Source organism: Aspergillus fischeri, genomic scaffold (genome assembly GCF_000149645.3).
Source record: "Aspergillus fischeri NRRL 181 1099437636262 genomic scaffold, whole genome shotgun sequence".
Lineage (NCBI taxonomy): Eukaryota > Fungi > Ascomycota > Eurotiomycetes > Eurotiales > Aspergillaceae > Aspergillus > Aspergillus fischeri.
Window position 1 is genome coordinate 60,899 of NW_001509764.1, and position 22,369 is coordinate 83,267.

General features: G+C 50.3%; 8 protein-coding genes across 8 annotated transcripts, besides 4 other annotated features; 5 read left to right on the top strand and 3 right to left on the bottom strand.

The window, feature by feature from the left end:
- Positions 1-221: 221 nt before the first annotated feature.
- On the top strand, positions 222-1,465 carry NFIA_093830 (uncharacterized protein; the record flags this gene model as incomplete). The annotated part of the gene is made up of 2 exons (XM_001261659.1): positions 222-592; positions 841-1,465. 2 exons carry the CDS (start codon positions 222-224, stop codon positions 1,463-1,465), a joined length of 996 nt encoding a protein of 331 aa, XP_001261660.1.
- A 667-nt stretch (positions 1,466-2,132) lies between these two features.
- Positions 2,133-3,291, top strand: NFIA_093840 (putative short-chain dehydrogenase; the record flags this gene model as incomplete). The annotated part of the gene is made up of 4 exons (XM_001261660.1): positions 2,133-2,672; positions 2,738-2,924; positions 2,983-3,096; positions 3,149-3,291. The coding sequence occupies 4 exons, from the start codon at positions 2,133-2,135 to the stop codon at positions 3,289-3,291; spliced, it is 984 nt and encodes a 327-aa protein (XP_001261661.1).
- Positions 3,292-3,504: 213 nt separating this feature from the next.
- NFIA_093850 (FAD-dependent oxidoreductase) lies at positions 3,505-4,994 on the bottom strand (the record flags this gene model as incomplete). Its single annotated transcript, XM_001261661.1, has 2 exons — positions 3,505-4,633; positions 4,702-4,994. 2 exons carry the CDS (start codon positions 4,992-4,994, stop codon positions 3,505-3,507), a joined length of 1,422 nt encoding a protein of 473 aa, XP_001261662.1.
- Positions 4,995-5,655: 661 nt separating this feature from the next.
- Positions 5,656-5,690: a microsatellite.
- A 354-nt stretch (positions 5,691-6,044) lies between these two features.
- NFIA_093860 (uncharacterized protein) lies at positions 6,045-8,056 on the bottom strand (the record flags this gene model as incomplete). The annotated part of the gene is made up of 5 exons (XM_001261662.1): positions 6,045-6,215; positions 6,274-6,922; positions 6,978-7,696; positions 7,755-7,900; positions 7,960-8,056. 5 exons carry the CDS (start codon positions 8,054-8,056, stop codon positions 6,045-6,047), a joined length of 1,782 nt encoding a protein of 593 aa, XP_001261663.1.
- A 394-nt stretch (positions 8,057-8,450) lies between these two features.
- Positions 8,451-9,588, bottom strand: NFIA_093870 (Zn(II)2Cys6 transcription factor domain-containing protein; the record flags this gene model as incomplete). Its single annotated transcript, XM_001261663.1, has 2 exons — positions 8,451-9,301; positions 9,405-9,588. 2 exons carry the CDS (start codon positions 9,586-9,588, stop codon positions 8,451-8,453), a joined length of 1,035 nt encoding a protein of 344 aa, XP_001261664.1.
- A 2,010-nt stretch (positions 9,589-11,598) lies between these two features.
- Positions 11,599-12,362, top strand: NFIA_093880 (DUF3237 domain-containing protein; the record flags this gene model as incomplete). Its single annotated transcript, XM_001261664.1, has 4 exons — positions 11,599-11,805; positions 11,843-11,979; positions 12,029-12,147; positions 12,205-12,362. The coding sequence occupies 4 exons, from the start codon at positions 11,599-11,601 to the stop codon at positions 12,360-12,362; spliced, it is 621 nt and encodes a 206-aa protein (XP_001261665.1).
- A 2,693-nt stretch (positions 12,363-15,055) lies between these two features.
- Positions 15,056-15,116: a microsatellite.
- A 193-nt stretch (positions 15,117-15,309) lies between these two features.
- Positions 15,310-15,522: a microsatellite.
- Positions 15,365-15,478: a microsatellite.
- Positions 15,523-16,054: 532 nt separating the features above from the next.
- On the top strand, positions 16,055-20,646 carry NFIA_093890 (uncharacterized protein; the record flags this gene model as incomplete). The annotated part of the gene is made up of 3 exons (XM_001261665.1): positions 16,055-16,303; positions 16,373-18,784; positions 18,847-20,646. The coding sequence occupies 3 exons, from the start codon at positions 16,055-16,057 to the stop codon at positions 20,644-20,646; spliced, it is 4,461 nt and encodes a 1,486-aa protein (XP_001261666.1).
- A 967-nt stretch (positions 20,647-21,613) lies between these two features.
- On the top strand, positions 21,614-22,360 carry NFIA_093900 (putative NlpC/P60-like cell-wall peptidase; the record flags this gene model as incomplete). The annotated part of the gene is made up of 1 exon (XM_001261666.1): positions 21,614-22,360. The coding sequence occupies one exon, from the start codon at positions 21,614-21,616 to the stop codon at positions 22,358-22,360; it is 747 nt and encodes a 248-aa protein (XP_001261667.1).
- Positions 22,361-22,369: the final 9 nt, after the last annotated feature.

The window sequence follows — 22,369 nt, forward strand, 5'->3', positions numbered from 1 at the left end:
CCTTGACAGATGGAATCATGGGATATATATATTGCTGCAGTTGAGTCGTGGAGAGCTTCATATTTCGGTGAGTTCGGCCCGAGTTGCTGTGTACACCGAGACGGAATTGCCGGACTGTTGGCATAAATACGGGACAGACGAGGGGGCTGAGATGATGGCAGCAATTGCAATAGCATCTCACCTGTATTTTCTAGCATACGAGACCTGCTAGCCCCATCGCCATGGCACCAACAACCCTCGGCGGCCTGAAGCCGGCTCTATACATGCTCAGTGTCTTGGGGACGTACCACACTTGGGGCCGGACTGTCCTGGATGGGTCATTGTCCCATCTGCTTACGGCTCTGCATGGATCGAAACCCTATCTCCTGCCTGGAACCGAGTCTCCGCTCCGGACGCGCATTACGGGGATCTACTGGCCAATTGATTATCTCCTGGATGTACTCATTGTCTTTTTCTGGGAAGCCGTGGATGGATCCCATCCGGCCACTTCAGCCGTCGGCATTTACTTCTTGGCGCAGTATTTTAGCGTGCTGACAGGGGTATATGTGGATAGCCTGAGACTGGGCCAATCCGGGAAGACGACTCCTGCTCGGTGGGTTCTTCTCTTCTTTTCGGCGCGTTTCTGTCTTTCTGATGCTTGATCCTGCTGACACTTGGATGCCAACTCAGGACGATGCTGTGGATACTGCTGTTCCAACTGTCGGCTATCGCCTGTACGGGCCCGTTTTGGGCTCTCTGGTACCTTGCTAACAGTCCTTTGATTACAAATGACATTTCATTGGAGGATCTGCGCAACAAATCTAGGGCCCCGGCCCGCCAAATTATACTGATTCTTCCTAGCCTGGTTCTGGGTTTTCTTCTTCCCGCGGTAGCTATGGCGCTCCCCTCCCCTGGACTTGTGTCCAATGACTTTCAGCAATTGGCACTGGTGGCGTGGAACATCTTCCCGGTCCTTGTCTATCTGACCATGCAGGTCCTTCACGCTCTCCTACCTGCTGGCACGGTCAATAAGGAAGATGCTACTAGGAGGGCAATCCGCATTCTGAACGCGACATCTCTCTTGATCAGTTTTGCCGTGCATGTGAGTCTTATGAGTATCAGCTTCACCACGATTCTGTTCCCGAACCTCTGGACACCAGAGACTATCCATGAGTTCCACCCGGTTTCGCTGCTGATCCCCCCGGTCTCTGTTACCGCGACGCAGACAGTTGGGGACGGAGTGCACAGTTTCTTCCTCTGGGATCAAGTCTTTGGATATACTTTGGGTATCCTAGTTGCTTGGTTACAGCTACGGACTGTCCTGATTGCCCGAGACTGGTATCGACAATGGCCATGGCCAAAGGTCCTGTTGGGGATTGTTGGTGGGGCAATGATCGCAGGACCAGGGAGCGTGTGCCTGGGCCTCAACTGGATCCGAGATGAAGTGTTGATGCCATCAGCAGAAGTAAGCCAGAAAGAAGAGTAAGTGGGGGTTCCTGAAGGAGCAGTGGAGAGGCTACGACAATAGGTTCGGGCCATCCGGGCCGAGGTGGATGTGTGACCTGATGGGCTGCAGGTGGAAAGCACGGTATTCTAGACCGGATGGGCAGGTCATTTTGCAATAATAGAATGTAGCCAGAGCATGTACAATAAGATGATAGGCTGCTAATAGGCAATTCCCTTTAATATTCTCGATGATTCTCTATCGGCAGGTGCTAAAGGATGCTGGCTAACCTATTGCGGAAATACCTCAGAAGGCTCCCGCGACATGACTCGTGCAAGACGAATGAAGTGACCATGCATTTCTGTCAACAAGTACTAGAAGCTTCCTTCTCCCAAGGTTTCTACATCCTGGAAGCATGGATCGTCGGGGAATCCTCACCGAGACTAAAATAGCGCCCTAGTCATGCAGTAGCTAAGCACAACGGAGGCGCCACATACATCACCCTCTTACTCATCCTGAGAGGCATTGAGACGTAACAGCGGTCTGGAATCTCTGGGTATTGGTCCTGATATCTGTACGCATTTTCATCCGGGACAAAGAATCTGCAACCATATATACTGCTCCCCTTGAATAGCTCAACCAGACCCTCAGCCCTTGCAATTATCCTTTTTGCATCGTATCTACTGTCATACTCATTATTATCATCATCATGCCGGCCCCCTACAGTACTCATACTACTACGGACGAACTCGTGACTGATTATGCCCCGCTTATTAAAGGTAAGGTCATTCTGACCACGGGCGTTTCCTCAGGCTCGCTTGGTGGCTTCTTCGTCCAATCCATTGCCAAGGCCAAGCCTGAGTGGCTTATCCTGGCTGCTCGCAATGCCGATAAACTTGCCCAGATGGCAGCAGAGATCACTAAGGCCCAGCCTGATGTGAAGGTCCGCACACTGCAAGTTGACTTGGGCTCCTTGAAAAGCGTGCGGGATGCAGCCGCACAGGTCAACTCCTGGGATGATATTCCTGTTATTGATGTCCTTGTCAACAACGCGGGAATCATGGCAGTGGATTACCAGCTCTCCCCTGACGGATTCGAGTCCCATCTGGCAACGAACCATCTGGGGCCGTTTTTGTTCACCAATCTGATCATGAAGAAGATTGTGGCCGCAAAGGAACCAAGAATCGTTGTTGTCAGTAGCGATGGCCATCGGTTGAACCCGTTCCGGTTCGATGACTATAATTTTGATGTAGGTCGTTCGATGGCTGCCAGATACACCTACGAAAGTCTGGAACACTAACAAAGACGACACAGGATGGGAAGACGTACAACCGGTGGTACGCCTATGGTCAGAGCAAGACCGCCAATATGCTGTTTGCCATTTCTCTGGCACAGAAACTTGGAATGAAATATAATCTCCAGGCATTCAGCCTCCACCCAGGGGTCATCTGGACCAATCTGGGCAATCATTTGGACTGGAACATTGAATTTGGGGAACTACGTAAGACGGGAACCTACTGATTTCTCACACAGATTAGCCTTGTACTGACTCTCGCTAGGCAACGCAGACAAATCCCTGGGGAATCGGGAAGGATGGAAGGATTTTGATGCCAAACCACTGGAGAGAGGTGCCGCCACCCATATCTACGCAGCGTTTGATCCAAGTCTCCAAGGTATGTCTCCTGTAAGGGTTGCATCGTGTTACAGGGACTGACGGTTGGGTAGCCAACAACGGGGCTTACCTGCTCGACTGCCATGTGGCCGACCCTCTGGTCGATACGGTCAAACCATGGGCCACCAGCAGTTTTGAAGCCGAAAGACTGTGGAGACTGAGTGAGAAGCTGGTTGGGCAGGAGTTTCCCTACTAGTGATCTAGACGAGATCGACCTTGAATAAGAAATTGATTGAGTCGAGACGTAGGCCCTGCTTCTAGTCTGACCTCTTCTGTGGGTATTTGTTCTAGCGGAGCTATATAATAACCGTAAGGCTAAGGCTTTGTGGCTTGGACTTTACTACTACAGTATGCTCAAGCTATATCAGAATTGGGTACCTTGCCTTGTGCTTTTTGGTAAAATATATAACTAAATAGACAGACTATAAGCCAAGACCAATGCCGTCAAACATCCTGCCAGATACACTGTCAACCTGCTGACAAAAGCCATCTTCTTTCCTTTGTCAAGGGAACGACTGTCCTTCTCGTCCTCCCACGCCAGCCGACCCCGTCCAAATTCCCGATCAACTTCGACATAATCCAACTTCGGTGCCTTTCTGATCAGTTCGCCCAATTGATCTGTCAGCTTGTGATCGGCTTGGAAGGGTAGCACCCAACAGGCCAGGAACTTCGCCGTGATCCCATCCCATGCCTGAACTCTGGTAATCAGCGAAGACAGCTCCATTATCTCGTGCATCCGCTTCTCCCGGTCTCGCTGATACTGGTCAAAGACCCTCCCCAGCGTTGCCCGGCTAACTCGGCCACCATGGTGAGCTGCCAACGTCCGTTCAAGATGGTTGCACAACACCACCACGGATTCCATTGTTGAGTTTCCCCCAAGCGCGATGTTTGGTGTGACCTTGTGGACAGAATCACCAGCCAACACGATTCGTCCATGCGACCAGTGCTGTAATATCCCCTCTTCGAGGGAGATGAGAGAGCCCCGGATCCGTTTCTGCCAAATCTCCCCAAACACGAGCGTCTCGCAGATGGGATGGCTAGCAACACTGGCCGCCAATGCCTCGGCATCTGCATCGGTATATCGTCTCCGCTCTGGCCAGTGGAACTCGTGTTCCAGCCGGAAGAACACGAAGAAGAACAGCTTGTCCGGCTGCGTGAGGAACAGAAAAGAATACCTGCCCTCATGCACCACCGTCATATCTCTTTCGCCCAGTTCCGGTGCTGCTGGCCCCATTCCCACTAGACATTTCCACCTGGTGACCATCGAGGTCTTCTCCTGCGCCGTGATGACCCGGGGGATCTTCTGGTTGGCCATGTCCCACATTCTCTGTTTAACCAGGCTGTGCACACCGTCGCAGCCCAGCACCATGTCGCCTCGTTCGACGGTCCCGTCATCGAGCATCACCTCGACCCCGTTGCTATCCTGAGCCACATCACGGACTCTGCATCCGAGTTGAATGAAAGATTTGTCGGGGAGGCAATCGTACAGAATTTGCAGGAACTCCCTCCGTTCGAGGAGGAGAATGTCCTGTCCATGGCTGTCAAGCGTTTCAGCATCACTATGTCGAGGTATACTCCCTGAATTTAAACAGAAGGAATAACATACTTGGCTTGAACATTCCCAAAGAAGTCACTATTGATCCACACCTTTCCATCTGGTCCCCTGGTAATGAACCGCTCGCAGGGGCGACAGGCTGCCTTCGCGGCCTCGAGGCACCCAATCTGGGATAAAATGCGTGCTCCGTGCGGGTAGATGGCAATACTGGCCCCAACTGGGGGAGCCACTTCTTTTGATCTTTCAAGCACAATGTGATCAATTCCTGCCTTCTGGAGAGCATGGGAAGCTGTAAGCCCGGCCACGCCGCCGCCTACAATGATGACACGGAAGCTGGATATCATCTCGCAGTCGTGTGTTTGCCTTCTGCCCGCTGACCCTGTAATGGGACAGACTCCCAGGGCAGACAGGGGCTTATTTGTCGCCAGAGCATATTTTGAGTCACGTTTCCAGTGACAATCTAGGCATAGGCAGTACAGGGATGAGGTTTTTGCCAAAGACGAGACAACTTCGGGCCGAGACGGTATGGATCTTAATCGTCACCAATGAAAGCGATGATATGTCTGGAAGTAGAATATGGACTCGGTCAGAACTCGGTCCGAAAGAAATAGAATCCCGAGCACGGTCTTATTCAGTGGTGATGAAATACGCATATTAGCCCATATCTCGACGGCTACTGGTTCCCTTTGGTTATTCCTTAACTCGGAGCAAAGGCGAGGTACAAGCACTTGATCTGAGTATTAAAACACGGTTTGCATGTGTTAACTCCATGCAGTGGCCATTGCAGCTTCGGCCCGAATCTACCGAGAGGTTACATGGCAAAAGAACGTCTCTTGATCTCAACTTGAGGTTATAAATAGTTTATCTCCAACTACCATTGCCCGTTGTATAGCTAAGTTATTCGCTTCAGCATGTAGTAATACCTGACATGAAGCTGCATCCAAGAAATCTCGTGGTATTAAGGCGCGGTAGTAAACTATGAGGCGTGGCCTTGAAGAATTTAGTGGGAAGCATGAATATATAGGGAAGCATGAATATATATTTCTCGAAAACAATTGCGTTTACTGCATTTATGGTGACGGCTTGGATTGCAGTGTCTGTTATGAGGTTGTGGCACATGTTGAATTACATGTCGGATAGAAGCACAACTATCATAGACTCATAGTTTAGTATAGAGAATATGAGTTAGTCACTTAAACGGCTAGTCTCAAATGCAAGCAATGAGCGATGCGGAATAATATGAACAGATAACTACAAGCTTGTACCAGGCTTTAAGGTCCTCATGCCCCTGGGTGTGTAAAACTCCATCTTTACAGGCCGAGACATATGGATATATACATAGTATGATAGTCAAGTTCGCTGGCTACAGAACCTATCTTTTGCCCTGTTACAGACTAAGCTTTACGTCCATTTGCAGAACGGGATTTTATGCCACCATGTCTTGCCAGGTATTCATCAATAAACCCATTGAAATCCTCCGGCTTGTAAGGCTCCAGGAGCTCAGCCACTGGATTGGTCTTGCGACGGCTGTTCAACCCCAGGTCATCAAAGAGAGTGTCAACGTACTACAGCATAATTAATACTTCCTACCGAGCACTATACAAATTTTGAAGGAGTACTTACCGGGAGAAACTCATACAGAGAGTAGGGAAACTTATGCCCCTGCGTAAGATACCTCTTCCGAGTCCAGGCATTCCACAACGAGACCTCCCTCGCCATCTCATCCACACTAGGTAGGTCGAGTTCCCCAAGAAGATACAGGATACTCCAAAACGACTGCACCTCGGAAACCAGAGGTGTCTGGACAGTGTGGATCTGCCCTAGGATGGCGATGGACCGGTCCCCTTTCAGCGCAAGTCCGACGGGGATCGCGCGACGATACAACCTCCAGTAGCGGTGGGTCCCAATGCGGTGACTGTACTTTAAACTGGGTGGATCAGCAAGAAACGGCAGTTGCTGATCCACAGCTCTCTCGGCCTCAGCGTCGTATTTCGTCCAGTTGACACCGTCGTTGGAGGACGGCCCGTGGGGGATTAATAGAGGAAGTCCCAGTTCTGCCTTGGTCTTCTCATCGAACATGCCAAAGTGATCTCCCCAGCCAGTGCAGAGAACCAGACAGTCCGTCTGTAGCATCTGCCCGGACTGCAGGGAGAGATTATCCCCCTTAATGGTGTCAATAGCATCCCGGAGCACGGTAAGATTGGGACTATGCAGTGTTGGCCAGAAATCGGGAAGGGTGACGACTCCCAAGCCGGAATTGGCCCAGAAGACACTGGATTAGTAGTTTGTTAGCCTACGATTATGGTCTATGGCGTAGGAAAGGTCACCTTTGTCGGTCAATTTCCGGCCTCAGCATCTCGACGTGATCGCCTTTGGAATATCCCGCATGGGCGTGACTCAGGTAGGTGAGTGTATCCCAGAATCTGCCGACGCACCAACGCCCCACTGGGTTCCGCTGAAACGCCCAGTATAACGGTCCCTTGGTGTTTAGGATGGACGGTGTCAAGTACGTCATGAGGCGGGTAGAAGCGACAGCGATTGAGTTTATCAGCCCCAGAATCCTGAATGGCAGGATTGCCAGCGGACCAGCACCATCGCGCCTGATGATCCAGGTGACCCTCTTGCCCATTGACAGAAGTAAGTAGACGGCATCATAGGCGGATTTCGCCGCGCCAACCACAGCGACGTGCTCTACGGACGGGTCCTGGAGCATGGGGTACGAAATTCCCAGGTCCCGTGAGTGAATGATGGGAACTGTGGCGGTCTCGGCGCCAGGGTACTCAGGAATATAAGGGATGGAGGTTACCCCCGTGCAGACGAGTAGCTTCTCCGCTATGATCACGTCAGTGGAGTCTTTGAATGTCAGACGCCATCCATCATCTCCCCGGGACGCGTTGGTAACGAAGGTGTTGAAGCGAATCCGGCGCAGCAGATCATGGTCCTCCGCGTATTGCTGGAGATAGTTATGGATCATGTCTCCGGTGACTCGCTCATCTTTCGGATTGCCACCGTTGGGGGGCATGGCAGTATCGGTATAATTAAACAGCTATCAAAGGCGATCAGTTGTGGCGTTGTACAAGGCACCAGACAACGGAGTCACTCACCCCGAGCCTAACCTGGGCGACAAGGTTAGGATACACTCGGTCACGACTCCAAACCCCACCCACCGTGCTGTCACTGTCAATAATAATGAGGTTGGCCGCAGGTCGCAGGCGAAGGTATGTTCTAGCGGCCACCAAACCATACCATCCTGCCTTGTATTTTAGCTTCATGGCTTCACATATGGCACGTCATTAGGGAGGACCATACCTGCGCCAATAATAGCGACGTCAACCTTCTGCACCTTGTTTGGAATCATGGTAGGCTGGGTGTAATAGTGGTTTAGGCCGGTGGACGACAAGCGCATGTTTCTTGGGCAGCCTACGTCTTGATATATCTGTTCGATCGTTGATACAGTGCCAATAGAGACGACTCGGTCTGGAGGAGACAAAGAGAGACCAATTATGCCGAGCTGGAATGCCTACATTGTGCATGAGCGGCCAAACAATTCGGTCGATTCGGCCCGAGTCGGTCAACTTGGCTGACAGTTAAATGCAGTGACATTAATACGGTATTATCGACTACTGGATAGGACAGTGTTGGACATGACAGTAAAACGTTGGACCATTCTGTGGTCTACAGTCTGTCGCAACAATATGGTCCTGGAACGCTAAACGGAGAATAACAAGTGAAAGATGACTGAATAGAAAGACCAAAGATGAAGAAAACTCTTTGCATGGTACAAAAACCAGGGAACCAGTTTATGAACGCCGTTGAAGGTCCAGCGCCGAACGAATATCATAATGTGTACTGAAAAACGTAGAGATGTCAGCTTCTGCCGCCTGCAACTCATGCTCTAGCAACCCCAACTTCCATTTATACGCATCGAGAATTCCCAAGGAGGCCTGGAGGTTTTGAAACTCCGCCCAGTGTTTTGTATTAGCGAGATTGGCGGTCTCGCGCAGTCGGGCTTCGAGGATCTCCAGAATCTGAGAGTAGTTGATGTCCGGGGTCCGCCGGGCCCAAGCCAGATACTCGGCCACGGCGGTGGTCATCCCAGCAATGTAGACCTGGTTGGTGAAGGTCGCCGACACATATCGAGTAAGTTCGCGGAGGATTGCGCATCCGTCGTCCAGGGGCTGCGGTGGCCCCGGCTGATGCTGCTGCTGTAGCTGCTGTCCATTCAAGGCCCGAATAGCGCGAAGTGGGGGCAGACATGGACTGGGCGGACGGGCCTCCAGTGGTGCCGAATCGGTGGACACCCTTCCGGGATCAGGCACGGCTTGCTCGTCCAGTAGTGGGGGGAAAGCCAGGGACCAGGGCAACGAGAGTGGTGTCTCCTCCGCCGTACCCGGCCCTAGCACACTGGTGAAGGGACTCAGCAAACCCGCCAATTCTTCGGGACTAGGAATCGTTGCATCGACCCCTGAGCCGTCCCCCAGGGGTGTCTCTGGTGTTGATAGAGCCAGCCGGGGCTTGTCCATGTGCGAGGAAGGCGGCGGGGAAGTCTCAATCGAAGACAAGGAAGGCGTGGGAACAAAGGGTACCCTATACCGGTGGGAGGCAGGACAAGATACAGACGATGAACAGTTCAGCTTTGCCTCCGCTCGGGCTAGTTTGCGTTTCACAGTTAGCAGGCGGTAATTTTTGCAATATAACTACCAGAGAAACAAATGATCATATAAACCTCGCTCCAGACAACCACATCTACCCACCTAGACGCTCTTGCAAGTTATCGATTTTGGCGAGAAGATCGTTCTTCGTTTGCCGAGCAGACTGCACATAAACACACTTCTCCCCATGCCGCTTACATGTCTCGCACGATGGCTGTCCACCATCACAGCGGACTTTGCGTTCCCGGCAAGTTCGACATGCCATGTGTCGGGACGGAGCCGTCATGGTGCTGGCAAGACAAAGGGTCCGTTCTGATGGGATGGGGCTCATGGAAACGGAGTGAGAATTATCTACAGACAGGGCGTTTCCCTGTTCCTGGAATAACATGGTCATTTATCATCGGGCTGTGCAATCAACAAGACCCGGAGAGCATTTCTAGCCTGCTGACATGACGTAGATTATGCGTGGAAGCGATCTGCAGTTATGCACAATAAATGGTCCAATCAACGCAAAAAGACATTCCCGGCCGTTGGTTGAAGTTGCTCCCCAGCATTTCCTCGACATATTCATTACAGTTAACTTGCAGCCTCAACACGCGAGCCGAGCTTCTTATCTTAGGTCTTATGCACAACGCCTACAGGGGTCACTGTGGAGTCATTTCTGGCTTTCCTCAGCCAGCAGTAGAGAATATTTCGATTCATTTTCCACTGCCGAAAATCATGTCACAGCGCAATATTCGGTACAGAGGTCTTCCATCCAAGTGCAGTCGTCACACCAGATGCCCCTGGCCTAGACCTTTGCGATATAGCTACAGCGGAAAGATAAGACCGATAAGTATATATGCATCAATTTTGGATTTTGATCCTACATCTGCATAGATGCACACAGAAGCCATTGGAAGCCTCAGTATCATAACATGGCGATTGGCCGATTGCGTGGGAACGGCTCCAACTTCCCCCAAGTTCCAATTGACGCGCTGCTGAAGGATTCTTATCCCTGTGTTGGCGGAAGGATGGTGTCCCGTCGTCGTTGTGGGGAGAGGAACCGTGTGAAGGTAGAAAGGGCATCTGACCAAGTCTCCCTGTTCGAGGTAAGCGGCAGGGGGCGAGACCCTCTGGCAGTTAGTCACCGGAGCAGGCCAATAAGGGAGAGATACAAACTGGAGGCAGGAATATGTGATTATGTCCGCCTATACTTCGTGCCGTAAGAGTCCCAATCCGCCCACACTATACCATCAGATTTGGCAGGACTTTAGGAAATGTCCGGGTGGATGGAAAGCACTGGTGCTGCGGCTATGCACTTTTGCTTTTTTCCTCATGCATTGATCTTGCTTATTTCCAAGTATTTTGCATCTGGGAGGTGGTCTAGATTAATGGGAGTAAGCACTAAGCACTAATATGACATAACCACGAGAACACGTTTCGCTTGGCAATCTCACTCCTTTGTGTCCAAAAGCAAATCATGCCTATAGGATATCAAAGGTTTTCTTGCTGGACCAGAGGGATACGCCATCCAGATCCTGATAAAGCCTCTGAGTCTGGTCGTTGAAGATCGAGGGAGTAGCAATTGTGTGGCAGCGAGGCGAGCACGGATCTAGTCTGCTGCCGACAGGACTCGGCATATAATTATAGCCTAATAATAGGGGTGCATGACACCATATCAACTGACCCCTGAGGATTCAGATCCTTCAGAAGCTAGTCGCAGAAACCTACGCCATTATTCTAGAGCCGACGGAATCGTTTCGCTTCTCCTAGAAGATTCCATAAAGCGACATCATCACGCGCCGACATTCCGATGGCTGCCGTGAAGAGAGCATCTACTGGGACGTTGGACGGCAGGAATAGTGCCATTCGCTTTTATCGATTCTAACCATACTGCAGATACCCAGAATGGTGCATATCTTGACCTTCTGGTGGATTCGCCGAGGTTACGGGCCGTTAGCTGCCGCAATCAACACTGTTCCGGTGGCGTCAAAGTCAAAAGGTTAAAACAACTTGAAGAAAGCTGGTTCTTTTGGACGCGGGCGAGGATTTCCCTGTGCAAATCAGATGATCACGTACCATTGACATCAGTTCTCGGCCCTCACGCCGACAAGAACAGTGTTGTCCATGCTCGGGCCGAACATGACACGGTCTCCCCGACAGTGATCATCTGGCTTGCTCTTTGATATACACAGAAGCGGCTCGTAGGAACATACCCGGGCGACGTATTATAAAGGACAACCTCCAGCCGTCGGATACAAGGTCAAGCGATGATACAAGTCAGTAGATCGCGTAGCAAAGATATCTGACCAGGATGAGTCCTCCAATTGTCAACTTTCCCAGCCTTCAACCCGCCATTGTCTGGAAGGTCAATGCGGGTGCCGCTCACCCAGTTGGTACGTTGCAGAATCCCCCGAATGAAGGAATGCCTACACTGACCGCTGATCGTTCTGCGCTCAGGACCCCGTCAGAGTGGCTCGACCCTGATACATTTCGTAAGAGTCCCTGGACCCTGGGTGGAGTATGTTGTCTTGCAAGGGTGACTAACAGAGATTAAGGAAACTCCCACCGGCACCATTGAAACTGTGGAGGGATTTGAGCCCCAATTCAAAGGCAAGGTCGTATTCGGCGCCGACTGGCTCGAGTTCGATCCAGACCAGAAACATGCCCGTATCAACATGAAGGCCATTGCTACGTATGTGTTTGGTGCTCCAGTCAATAATGGAAACTGACAATGTTGCCAGAACTGATGACGGCAAGGAGATTAGTTTTGGATACACCGGAATCATTGAGCTCAACGAGGCGGTGATGAAGATCTTCAACCAGACGCCTGATTCGGAGAGTGTCCCATTCGGCTTCAGCAGTGAGTTTTCCTTCTGCAAATTGGGATTGAGTCTCTTTGTACTGAGTAATGTGGCAGCGGGAGCACACTCTTTCTTCAGCGGTGACCCATCCTTGAAGGAACTGGATAATATGACCCTGGTGGGCAATGGACGAATGCTAGTGGATCCGGACACTCGTGTGATTACCGTCGAGTCTCGCATCTCGAGGGTTATTCCTGCTACGGGGTTCGATTAGTTGACCGGGACCTCTGAAACTCCCTGCTCTCGTGCATGGCATAAGGCCGGACTACGAATAGGTAGTATGTAATGTATTTCTGTGATGGCAAATGACTTCGGTTATCTACACCAAGGGATACATCCGGAAAAAGCCGTGCTGAAGACTTTTTGTTTTTGACTGCTTATCCTTATACTCCGAGTATAGTGACATACATTTATCCAGGCCTCGTAGTCTAGGAAGCCGACACACAGCATCCATCTTCTCCCGCGAATGTGTCATTGCCCCTTCATTCTCTGCCTTTCAACCGTTTACTTTGGTCCATGAGAGTTTGGACAGCATGTCATCGTCTGACCCTCCTTGTACACAACTCATATGCGACTTTACCATTTTCACTCTGTTCTTTTATCGCCACTTTCATCATCATCATCATAGTAGTAGATGAGAAAGGTATAGCGGTAACGATCATCTATAGCTGACGCTGGCTCTGGGAACCTGATCATCTGCAGGAAACTCACAAACTGGTCTTCATCGTACCAAATATCGACCTCCTTCGATGCCGGCATTTGCGGCTTTACTGCGGTTACACTTCACTGATGTTGTCTATATTGTTATTATACCAGGCCGTGTCTCTTTTCCATTGAACAGACTGCAGGAGAAATACATTTTCTCTCCCAATCCCAATAAGAAAGATAATAAGAGCTTCTGAACAGGAGTACATGACTGAATGAACAAACATCAACAACACAGCGGGCAATGGTGAAACCGCGTTGGCCTAGCCATCAAGAACGGACATACCAGCGCCGTCAGCCTCTTGCTGAACTTCAGAGCCAACCCGGCCACACGAAATGTGGATGGCAGATCCCCTTTGTATTTGGTTGCAGCGGCGCGCAGAAGAAAGAGACCGACTAGGTCAGCTCTTGATTGATGCGGGAGCCCGCGTCGATGAGTTGGTGCCAAACTTAATAATGAGTAGAATATGCTGGGCGTATTCGGAGACTAAACTGTCCAAAGTCAAGCAACGTACATGTACAATGATACAGCTTTCATGTATATCTGAATCTATCTCCCCTAGACTGGTATTCTTTTCAGTCATGCTCCACCATCCCAGTAACATCACTGGCTGATTCTACGTGGATGAATTTTACCTTCCAAACAGTAAACAAAAGAGCACGGCGCGACAATAACTTGCTCAACTTGCTCAATGGTATACCAGCCACGAGCCAACATCTCCCCAGGAGAAGCAGCGGCCTTGGATCCGCAACAACGCCTCCTTCTAGAGACAGTATATGATTACCTCGATGCGGGCGGGCATAGACTCAACGTCTTACAGGGTTCGCCTGCGGGGGTCTACTGTGGCTTCCTTCGTACAGATGACAGCCAGATTTGATTTGAAGATCCACATTCGATTTCTGCATACACAGTCGCTGGGACCTCACCCGCGACTATGGCAGACTGAATATCATACTTTTCGAGTGGACTGGGCCATATTCTCTGTAGACACCGGGTGCTCCTTGGCTGTTCATCCAGCTGTCGAGGCATTAAGAATAGGCGACTATGCTAAATTCCAACCGGAGGGCTGTCCTGGTCCTACTAAAAAGCGCTGAGTCCCTTGGGTTGAAGCAGCTGTGTTGCTTAAAATTTATGTATGTATTCCATACATGCACAAGCTCACTATTCGACTAAATCATTTGCAGCTGCCTTGCTTTCAAATATTCATGATCCTTCAGAGGTGCTCGCACCCGGTGCTCCGACTTGGATGCATCACCCTCACCGAACTCGTCTTTCCACCGGGGAGTTTCGCGGTCGATATCCAAACCATGGGACGTCTTCCGGCTCAAAATACCCTAAGAGGTGAGCGGGGTCGAGCACATGCGCTCTTTGATTCTCAGCTCGTCTGTAGCGAAGGCCACCTCGGGCTTGATCGACTCCCACATAAATCGTAATCTGGAGGCATCCAGACCGACAAGCTTGCAAAACCAGACAAGGACTTCTGGCTTTGTGATGACGTATTCCCTTTACTATCTGTGGCTTGTTGCACATGGCTACTGGCTGTGATGACAGCTGTATTAAACCAACTAAATCCCACCTGCCTGCATGACTACAGTGGAACAACTTGCCTACCTCCCAATGTCCAATAATATTACAACTACCTGCTGCAGCATTGCTGAATAACCTGTGCGCCACAGTTTAAGAGGCATTTTTATCCTGTAAGATGAATAACTACTTGATAACTGGTTGAACCGCTTTCTAACTGATTCAATAGGATGTGAATGATGAATACCATCCATATATTGGGTGTGTAAATGGAACATCAGACTTCCTCCAAAAACATCACTATAGCTCTGTTAAAGGTCATACTTCGATTGATCTTGACTTTCTAGAGCAGTTATTTAATGATTCAATCCTGCCATCTCAGGAAGAGTTGGCGTAGCAAGTTTGGTGCTTGAATCCTGAAGAGACTGCTAAACATTCAAAGTCATCACTATCACATTCCGTCCTCAGCATTGGCCACGAAGGATAGTCATTGCTTTTCAGAAAAGGAATGGAATCGGCCATCGGAATAACGTAGTGTTAACCAGAATATGCACTATACGGCGGACTATTTGTACAAAAGGAACTTTTGGATTTTTTTACTGTTCACCACATGTATTACCTAATATCACTACCTCCATAAATCTTAAATATTGCTATGGCTGCACTAGATAATATTTAATATTAATACTAGATGGCATTCAATATTAATACTAGATGGCATTTAATATTAATACTAGATATGAACATAAGATTAGTATTATAGTAATTTAATATTTTCTGGTTAAGTTAGAGGAGAATAATCATCTCTAGTAAGTAGTAGTAATAATATATATATTCCTTAAGAATAATTCTTAACTATCATCTACTTAACCCTCTATATATTAAATTAATCTTTCTATTATAAATTAAAATAACTATAATTAGGATATATTCTATATTGATATTAAATGCCATCTAGTATTAATATTAAATATTATTTAGTATCAATATTGAATGCCATAGTATTGATATTGAATATCATAGTATTGATATCAAATGCCATAGTATAAATATCAAATATCATCTAGTATTGATTCGAATGCCATAGTATCGATATCGAATATCATCTAATATTAATATTAATTGCCATAGTATTAATATTAAATATTATATAGTTAAATATCTACTTACCTCTATAAGAAGTTTTGATTTTACTATACTAGGGATAGTGCAGTGTGTGTGATTGTACTAAGAGGGGGTGTGGTGAGATGTAATCATTGTAAAACAACCAAAAGTTCCTTTTGTACAAATAGTCCGCCGTACACTATCAATTCTACTATACTGGAAATGGAAGTCTAGACATGGTTTGATGGTCAATACGTGGCCTAACCGACGCGGCGGAAGTCAGGCAGCCATCAGTGCATACCACCTTCAAGCCACTGTCATACATCTCCCACTCAGCCAAAAAGGTGTCCAGACAACCATCTCTAGATAGTAGGGATAATAGTAGCGGCATCGTGAGCTTCGTGTGGGCGGGGTAGATGTGTTAGCGTCTTTGCCCAGGCGGCTGAAATGATCGAGTCACTCAGCCCCCGTTGCGCATAAAGGACAGACCGGGCCCGACGTGATTATCAGCCGCGGTGCAGGGAGCGTCCTCAGCAAAGACAACCCTGGACTTCTATGTTTCAAAGTATACAATGGCATCGGAAAGTTCCCCCGCGTCCGTCAAGGAGATCTGGGAGAAGACCATCGTTCGCTTCCACGAGCGCACGGGCCAAAAGCTCGATGGTGTCTCCAGGGGCCCGGAGGATCTGCGAAGGCTCCTCGACGCGCATTATGCTGCACAGGCGGACGATAAGAGTGTTTCGCAGGCTAAAGCGGTGGGGTTCCAAATGATACACTGTATCCAGCTCCTGGGGGGTATTGCGTCCCAGGGTGCGTCTATGGTAAGGGGTATAATATTGCATTGCATCCAATTCTGAATTCCAGGTAGGGACGCTGATTTGGTCTTCAAGGTTTTCGCCCCGGCAGGACTCTGTTTCAACGCTCTCTCCTTCCTGTTGGATATTCCCAAAAAGGTTCATGAGTTCCACGGCGAGATCGACGCCATCTTTGCCGAGGTCGGACCGGCTCTGGCACAGTTTCGCATCTACGAGCGCATGGAGGAAAGCTCGCAAATCGACGAGGCTCTGCGACTGTCCATCTACCAGGTTATGACGAGTTTTGTGAACCTGTGTGCCGACTGCATTAATATCCATCACGAGGGCCGATGGAAGGGCTTCAAGCGCAACGCCAAACGTATCCTCTTGGATGATGGGTCGGTCCGGAGCGAGTTGGCAAATTTCAAGAAGCTCACCCAGGACCAGCTGAACATCCAAGCGACTCTGACCCTCGAGGTGGCGGTGGAAACCGGCCAGCACGTCAAGTTTATGAAGGCCACCACACTCGACATCGACGCAAACACCAAGGCCATCAAGAGCGACGTATCTGGGCTCGTAGAGGCCGAGAACAAGCGCGCCTTGGATGACAACCGGAAACAAATTCTGAGTACCATCAAGAACACCCTTGGGCAGAAGGACGACAGAATAGCCGCCGTTCTCGAGGCCCGAGATACGCTGTGGGAGGGCGCTGTGAAGGACAGCGGAAAATGGTTGAACGAAATCGACGCATATAAGCAGTGGATCAATCGAAGCAGTGCAACAGATTTCTTACTCTTGCTGACTGGTGAAAATGGAACGGGCAAATCCTTTCTTGTCTCTGCGATTGCCCAGGAAATCAAATCTGAAAACTTGGCCACAAAAGCAGAGCGCAGCTTGATTGGATATTATTCCTTCTCCAGGATAGAGAAAAGAGACAAAGAGGGCGACAGACGACAACCAGAGGCAGCGATCAAGTCTATCTGTGTCCAGCTGGCGGACCAGGACATCGTCTACGCGAGGCGTGTTTCTAGTGTGTGCGGCGAGGCTGGCAAGAATGAAAAGTACTTCCGAGATGCCAGCTGTACGGACCTCTGGCTCACCTTGGGAATTGGAATGCCGAGCAAAAATACGACCCATTACATCCTGCTCCACTCGGTCAACACGCTCAGCCCGGCAGACCGTGAGCGACTTATGAGGGCGATTCAACAACGCGACCAGGGCACGCCCAGCCGCGTTAGAGTGCTTGTCAGCGGCGAGCCAGGAACATTCCAGGGGGTCCAGCTCTTCACTTCTCCGACGAAGACTATCGATATTACAAAACATAACAAGGCTGACATCAAAGCCTTCATTGTGGAGGAGCTGAAGCGCACGGGTATCTTCCAGGGCGCAGACGAGGACTCGCAGCGACGGAAAAGGATGGTCGAGGAACGACTCTGGGCGCGATCCAACAATTCCTATTTGACAATTCAGCAAGACCTTCGCAAGGTCGAAGAGATCATCACCTCGGGTGGCACGGAGGAAGAGCTCAACCGGGTGTTGCATGAGTCGAGCACGGATCCACAGGTGCTGGTGCGAGCGGAAATCGAAGGATTGGAAGCGATGCTCAAGGCCCGGGAGATTGAGGAAATCAATGAGCTTCTGATCTGGGCTGTGGTTGGAGACGAATCCTTGATGCTGGAGAAACTGGAAGCGGCCTTGTTCCTCCGCTTCAACACCGTCTCTCTCCAGCCACTCGACAAAAAGATCACGGGAAAATACTCCAAGCTCTTTACCTTGATCTACGGGAAATACCTGGCATTGAAAGATCATGTTCGAGACTGCGTTGTTGCCCAACGAGACAGGCCCAGACAGTCCGTGGATGACCCGAAGATCACGGCCACGATCAGCATCACCAACGGAGATCTCAAGTTAGTCCAGCGCTTCTTCTGGGACTTGAACCACTACTCCTTCCTAGGTGGATTTGCGTTTCAGCCAGCTTCCGATCAGACAAACGTAGGCCAGCGGAAGATCCAGGTGTACGAAGCTGATGCTCACCTCGAGGTTGTCAAAAGAGCCTTCGATATCTTTCTACAACCGGTGGTCGATGAAAGGGGCAAGTCACTGGGTCCGTACCTGATGCGCTCCATCACAACCCATCTCAAGGCCCTGTCTGAGGTAACTGGGCTGGACGAGCTGCAGCCCGCAGATAAGCAGTTCATTGGATCGCATGTCTACGAGATGTTCAACGAGGGTGATCTCATCGAGCGGAATTGGGAATTCTGCTACTCGGTCCTCTGGTACGAGCGTAATGACGAGATGGAGATCTTCTGGGAGTGGTTGGATGACCCTGTGGCCATCGCTGGCCTAGGGCCTCGGGACAAACGATGGCTAGCAGATTTAAAGAAATTCGAACATCGCAACTCGAGTCTATTGACTCCGATCATGACCATGGTTGCTCGGAATTGGCTACAGAAAACCGAATGGCACGCCTACGAGGCATTCAGATGGATCAGGGGATTCCTGACTTTGGTAAGTAGTCGTCGACCCATTGATCGCTCCTGGGCCTGACCCCTGTCAATCTCCAAATGCAGGGCGCCGAACCACAGCAGGAGGATCAGACCGGAGTGGCCGAGCAGGTGGAGAACTCGGACAACGGAAACGGGCGAATTATCATATATGACAACGATTCAGACTTGGAAAAGATCCTCAAAGCTGAGCAGTGGTGCAAGCAGTCCTTGGGTGTCACCGAAGTGGACTACACATGGTGTATCCGATTAGGTGATACCTATGCTGACGTGCGCGAGTATGACGCTGCGAGCGAGCAGTACAAGAAGGTGGGAAGAATCTCTCGCTCCGCGCAGAATCGGCAGTGTACTAACCTGGGACGACAGGCTGCCACAATTCTCCAGGCTCAAGACCCCATCAACAAGGAGCAGCTGCGAGATGTGTTCAAAACTCTCGGTGAATTTGCGACCGACCCCGAACGTGCCTTGGAGTATCTGAAAGAAGCCGCCAAGCAGGATGAAGAAGACGTGGAAATCCTCTGTGCGATGCTCCAGAAATATATAGCCAGCAAAAATGAGGACGAGGCGCGGTCCATCATCCAGAAAGCTGTTACCGAGAGAGTCCCAGGCACGCAATCCACCTTGTTGATGTCCATGCTGGCAACAGCTCTGAGCAAGGAGAACGAGATTGACATGTTGGCCATATTCAACGCAGTCTTTTCGGTCGTCTCTTCTTCCCCGGAACTGCGGGCAGTCTTCCAACATGAGATGGAGGTAGCAATTGAGACTGCGCGGACGGAAGGCAAGAACGAGGAGCTTGCGATTCTGCTATTCCAGCTGGCCAGTGCTAGACACTATCTCCACAAGGACTCTCCCGAGCAATTAGCCAACGCCGCAGGTGATCTGCGCGAGTGTTTGGACACCATTCGGCAGAAGGTCGCTTCGGAAGACCGAGATCGGCTTGATTTCGTCAAACAAAGTGCGGTTGACCGTCTCAGCAGGGTCTGCCTCGACCGGGCCATGCAAACGGACGGAGAGGAATCGGAGGCAGACGTGGAGAGATTACGACAGATTCACAGGGATGACCCTGCTGCCAAAGGCCCCAAGTCGGCGCTTGCATCACTGTACACGTTCAGGGGACAGAGGGACAAGGCTGGTGACATCTTCCGGGCCGATATAGTAGAAGCATTCAACATTCTGGCTGATGATAACATCTTCAATGATTTAGACGGATTCATGGCGCTTCGTACCCTTCTGAACTGCACTGGGGATTATGAAAATGCACTGCGAGCTGCATTGCTGCTTCCGGAGTTACGGTTCGATGACACAGTCCTCAAAATGCTTCTTGCCCGAGAGGGGCCCTCTATGGAAGCAGTCAGCGAGGAACTAGTCCGGTTCTATCACCGGGAGTGTCCAGACACAGACAAGCACTGGGAAAATTTTACTAAGGTCTGGAAAGAAGTCAGCAGATTAGCATACGAAGCAGATGTTCTTAGCGAGAGGGCCGCTTGCTTAGATCGGGTCCAAAAGATCCTTGCAAAACTCGAGAGAGGGATTGACTGCTTGCTCCCTTGCAATACCTGCAATCGGTACTGGGACTATGACCGCGGTCTTCATGCCTGCAAGTATTGCTACAATGTGTTCCTCTGCAATGGCTGCTGGGACGAGCTGAGGTCAGGCAAAGCAGACAACGCTTTTATATGCAGCAGTACACACGACTGGTATGAGTTACCGCCATGGACGATGGAGAAGTATTTCCGTGCCTGTGAAGGGTTGGTTCTCATGAAGACTGACAATGGAGGCGAGGAGTTGGTCTCCGTTTCAAAATGGCTGGGGACGCTGTGCGAGGAATGGGGGCTGTCCAAGGCCGACTGGAATTTTGAGTAGCGAACATGGATTTCTTACTGGTATGGTAGGTAGAATCCTTGACAATTTCCCTGGAAGCGCAACTGTCCAGCAAGAGAATGAATGGTGGTCTTGGGTGATGCATAGTTTGCTAATTCCATGCATAACACATTGGACTATGCAAATACTGATGTTTTCATGCGGAAGTGGGGTGTTTGTCATGATTCATTCCCCTGCCAAGCAGCAACATCGTGTTCTTTGTAGATCGGCTAGCCTCATTTTGAAGTAGAACCCTGCAGATCACCAATGTGAGTCGTATAGAGCACGGCCGGAATGAAAATCAGGCTATTTTTGGTAACGTACTGGGGAACTCTGGCTCCACTTCGTATTCGTATCCGGCCGGATGCTTGATATAGATGGTCAATTTGGCCCCAAGGTAGGATTGATCAAGCCGTGTGACGTTCCCGTATCCTCTTGGACGTGGATGCAGGGTTCAAATTCCCGAGGGGAACGAGATCTTTGTCGTATTAGTCGGATATAATAAGAAAATACGACAAGGGAAGCATATTTACGAGCTCTTGCGGACGAGGATTCGAGTCCTGAGACAACCCGCTCAGACGAATCAATCGTATCTCGGCCATATCGGTCGTTTACGGTGCATGCGTGGGTGCGAAAGGCTTGCTCAACTCCCGTAAAGAAGGTTTCAGCATTCGATTCGGACAAAATTGCCTCGGCGATGTTCGTGTTGGTGGAGTTCGATCGAAACGAGATCAGCATCTGGCGAAGATCCAAGCACTAGTTGAACAGTTTGGTATCGAGATCCGGCCTGATGCGCACCGTATTCACTACAGGTATAAAGCCATCCAGACTTCCTCCCATTACCTGTGTCATTTCAGACTCTCATCCACAAACGCGCCATCGAAAGGAAGCGCAACCCTCAGAAACACGGACACACTTCTCAAAAGCCCTCCCCTACGCAGAGTTCGCCTGATTGCCTCTATTCGCCATTATGCAGCTCAAACTCGTCGCTCTGACCCTGGCTGCGGCCGTCTCCATGGTCAACGGGTACCCCATTACTGGCAATGAAGTCAACTGCCGTGCCGGTCCCTCGACGAATGATAAGGTTGTCAAGTCATACCACAAGGGGGACGATGTCAAGCTCTCTTGCCAGACCTATGGCGAAAATGTTCAGGGCAACTCCATCTGGGACAAGACAACTGACGGCTGCTACGTTTCCGACTTCTACGTCAAGACGGGCTCAAACAGCATGGTCACCAAGGAGTGTGGTGGTGGCACCCCCCCTGACGGCAATTCGTCCTACAACGGCAAGATCACCCGCAAGGAGATCATCTCCCGCGGTCAGTACTGGGTCTCACGCCACGTCCCCTACTCGATGAACAAGGTATACCCGGACCCTCAAGGCCGCAAATACCGCACAGACTGCTCGGGCTTCGTCAGCATGGCTCTCCATACCAATTCGCCAGGCTTCAGCACTGTCAGTCTCCCGGAGATTGCCAAGCCTATCTCATGGAATGATCTCAAGCCCGGTGACTTCGTTGGTACCCTAGGTCCCGGCACTGGCGGTGCCGCCGGCCACGTCACTCTGTTCCTTTCGTGGGCCGACAGTTCCAAGAAGGAGTACAATACCCTTGAATGCCGCGGCACCTACGGCTGCGTCAAGTATAAGCGCCCAGTTGGTTGGAAGAATGGCAGCTTCACCGCCAAGCCCTACAGGTACATCCGTGTTGTGGACTAAGTGAGGAGG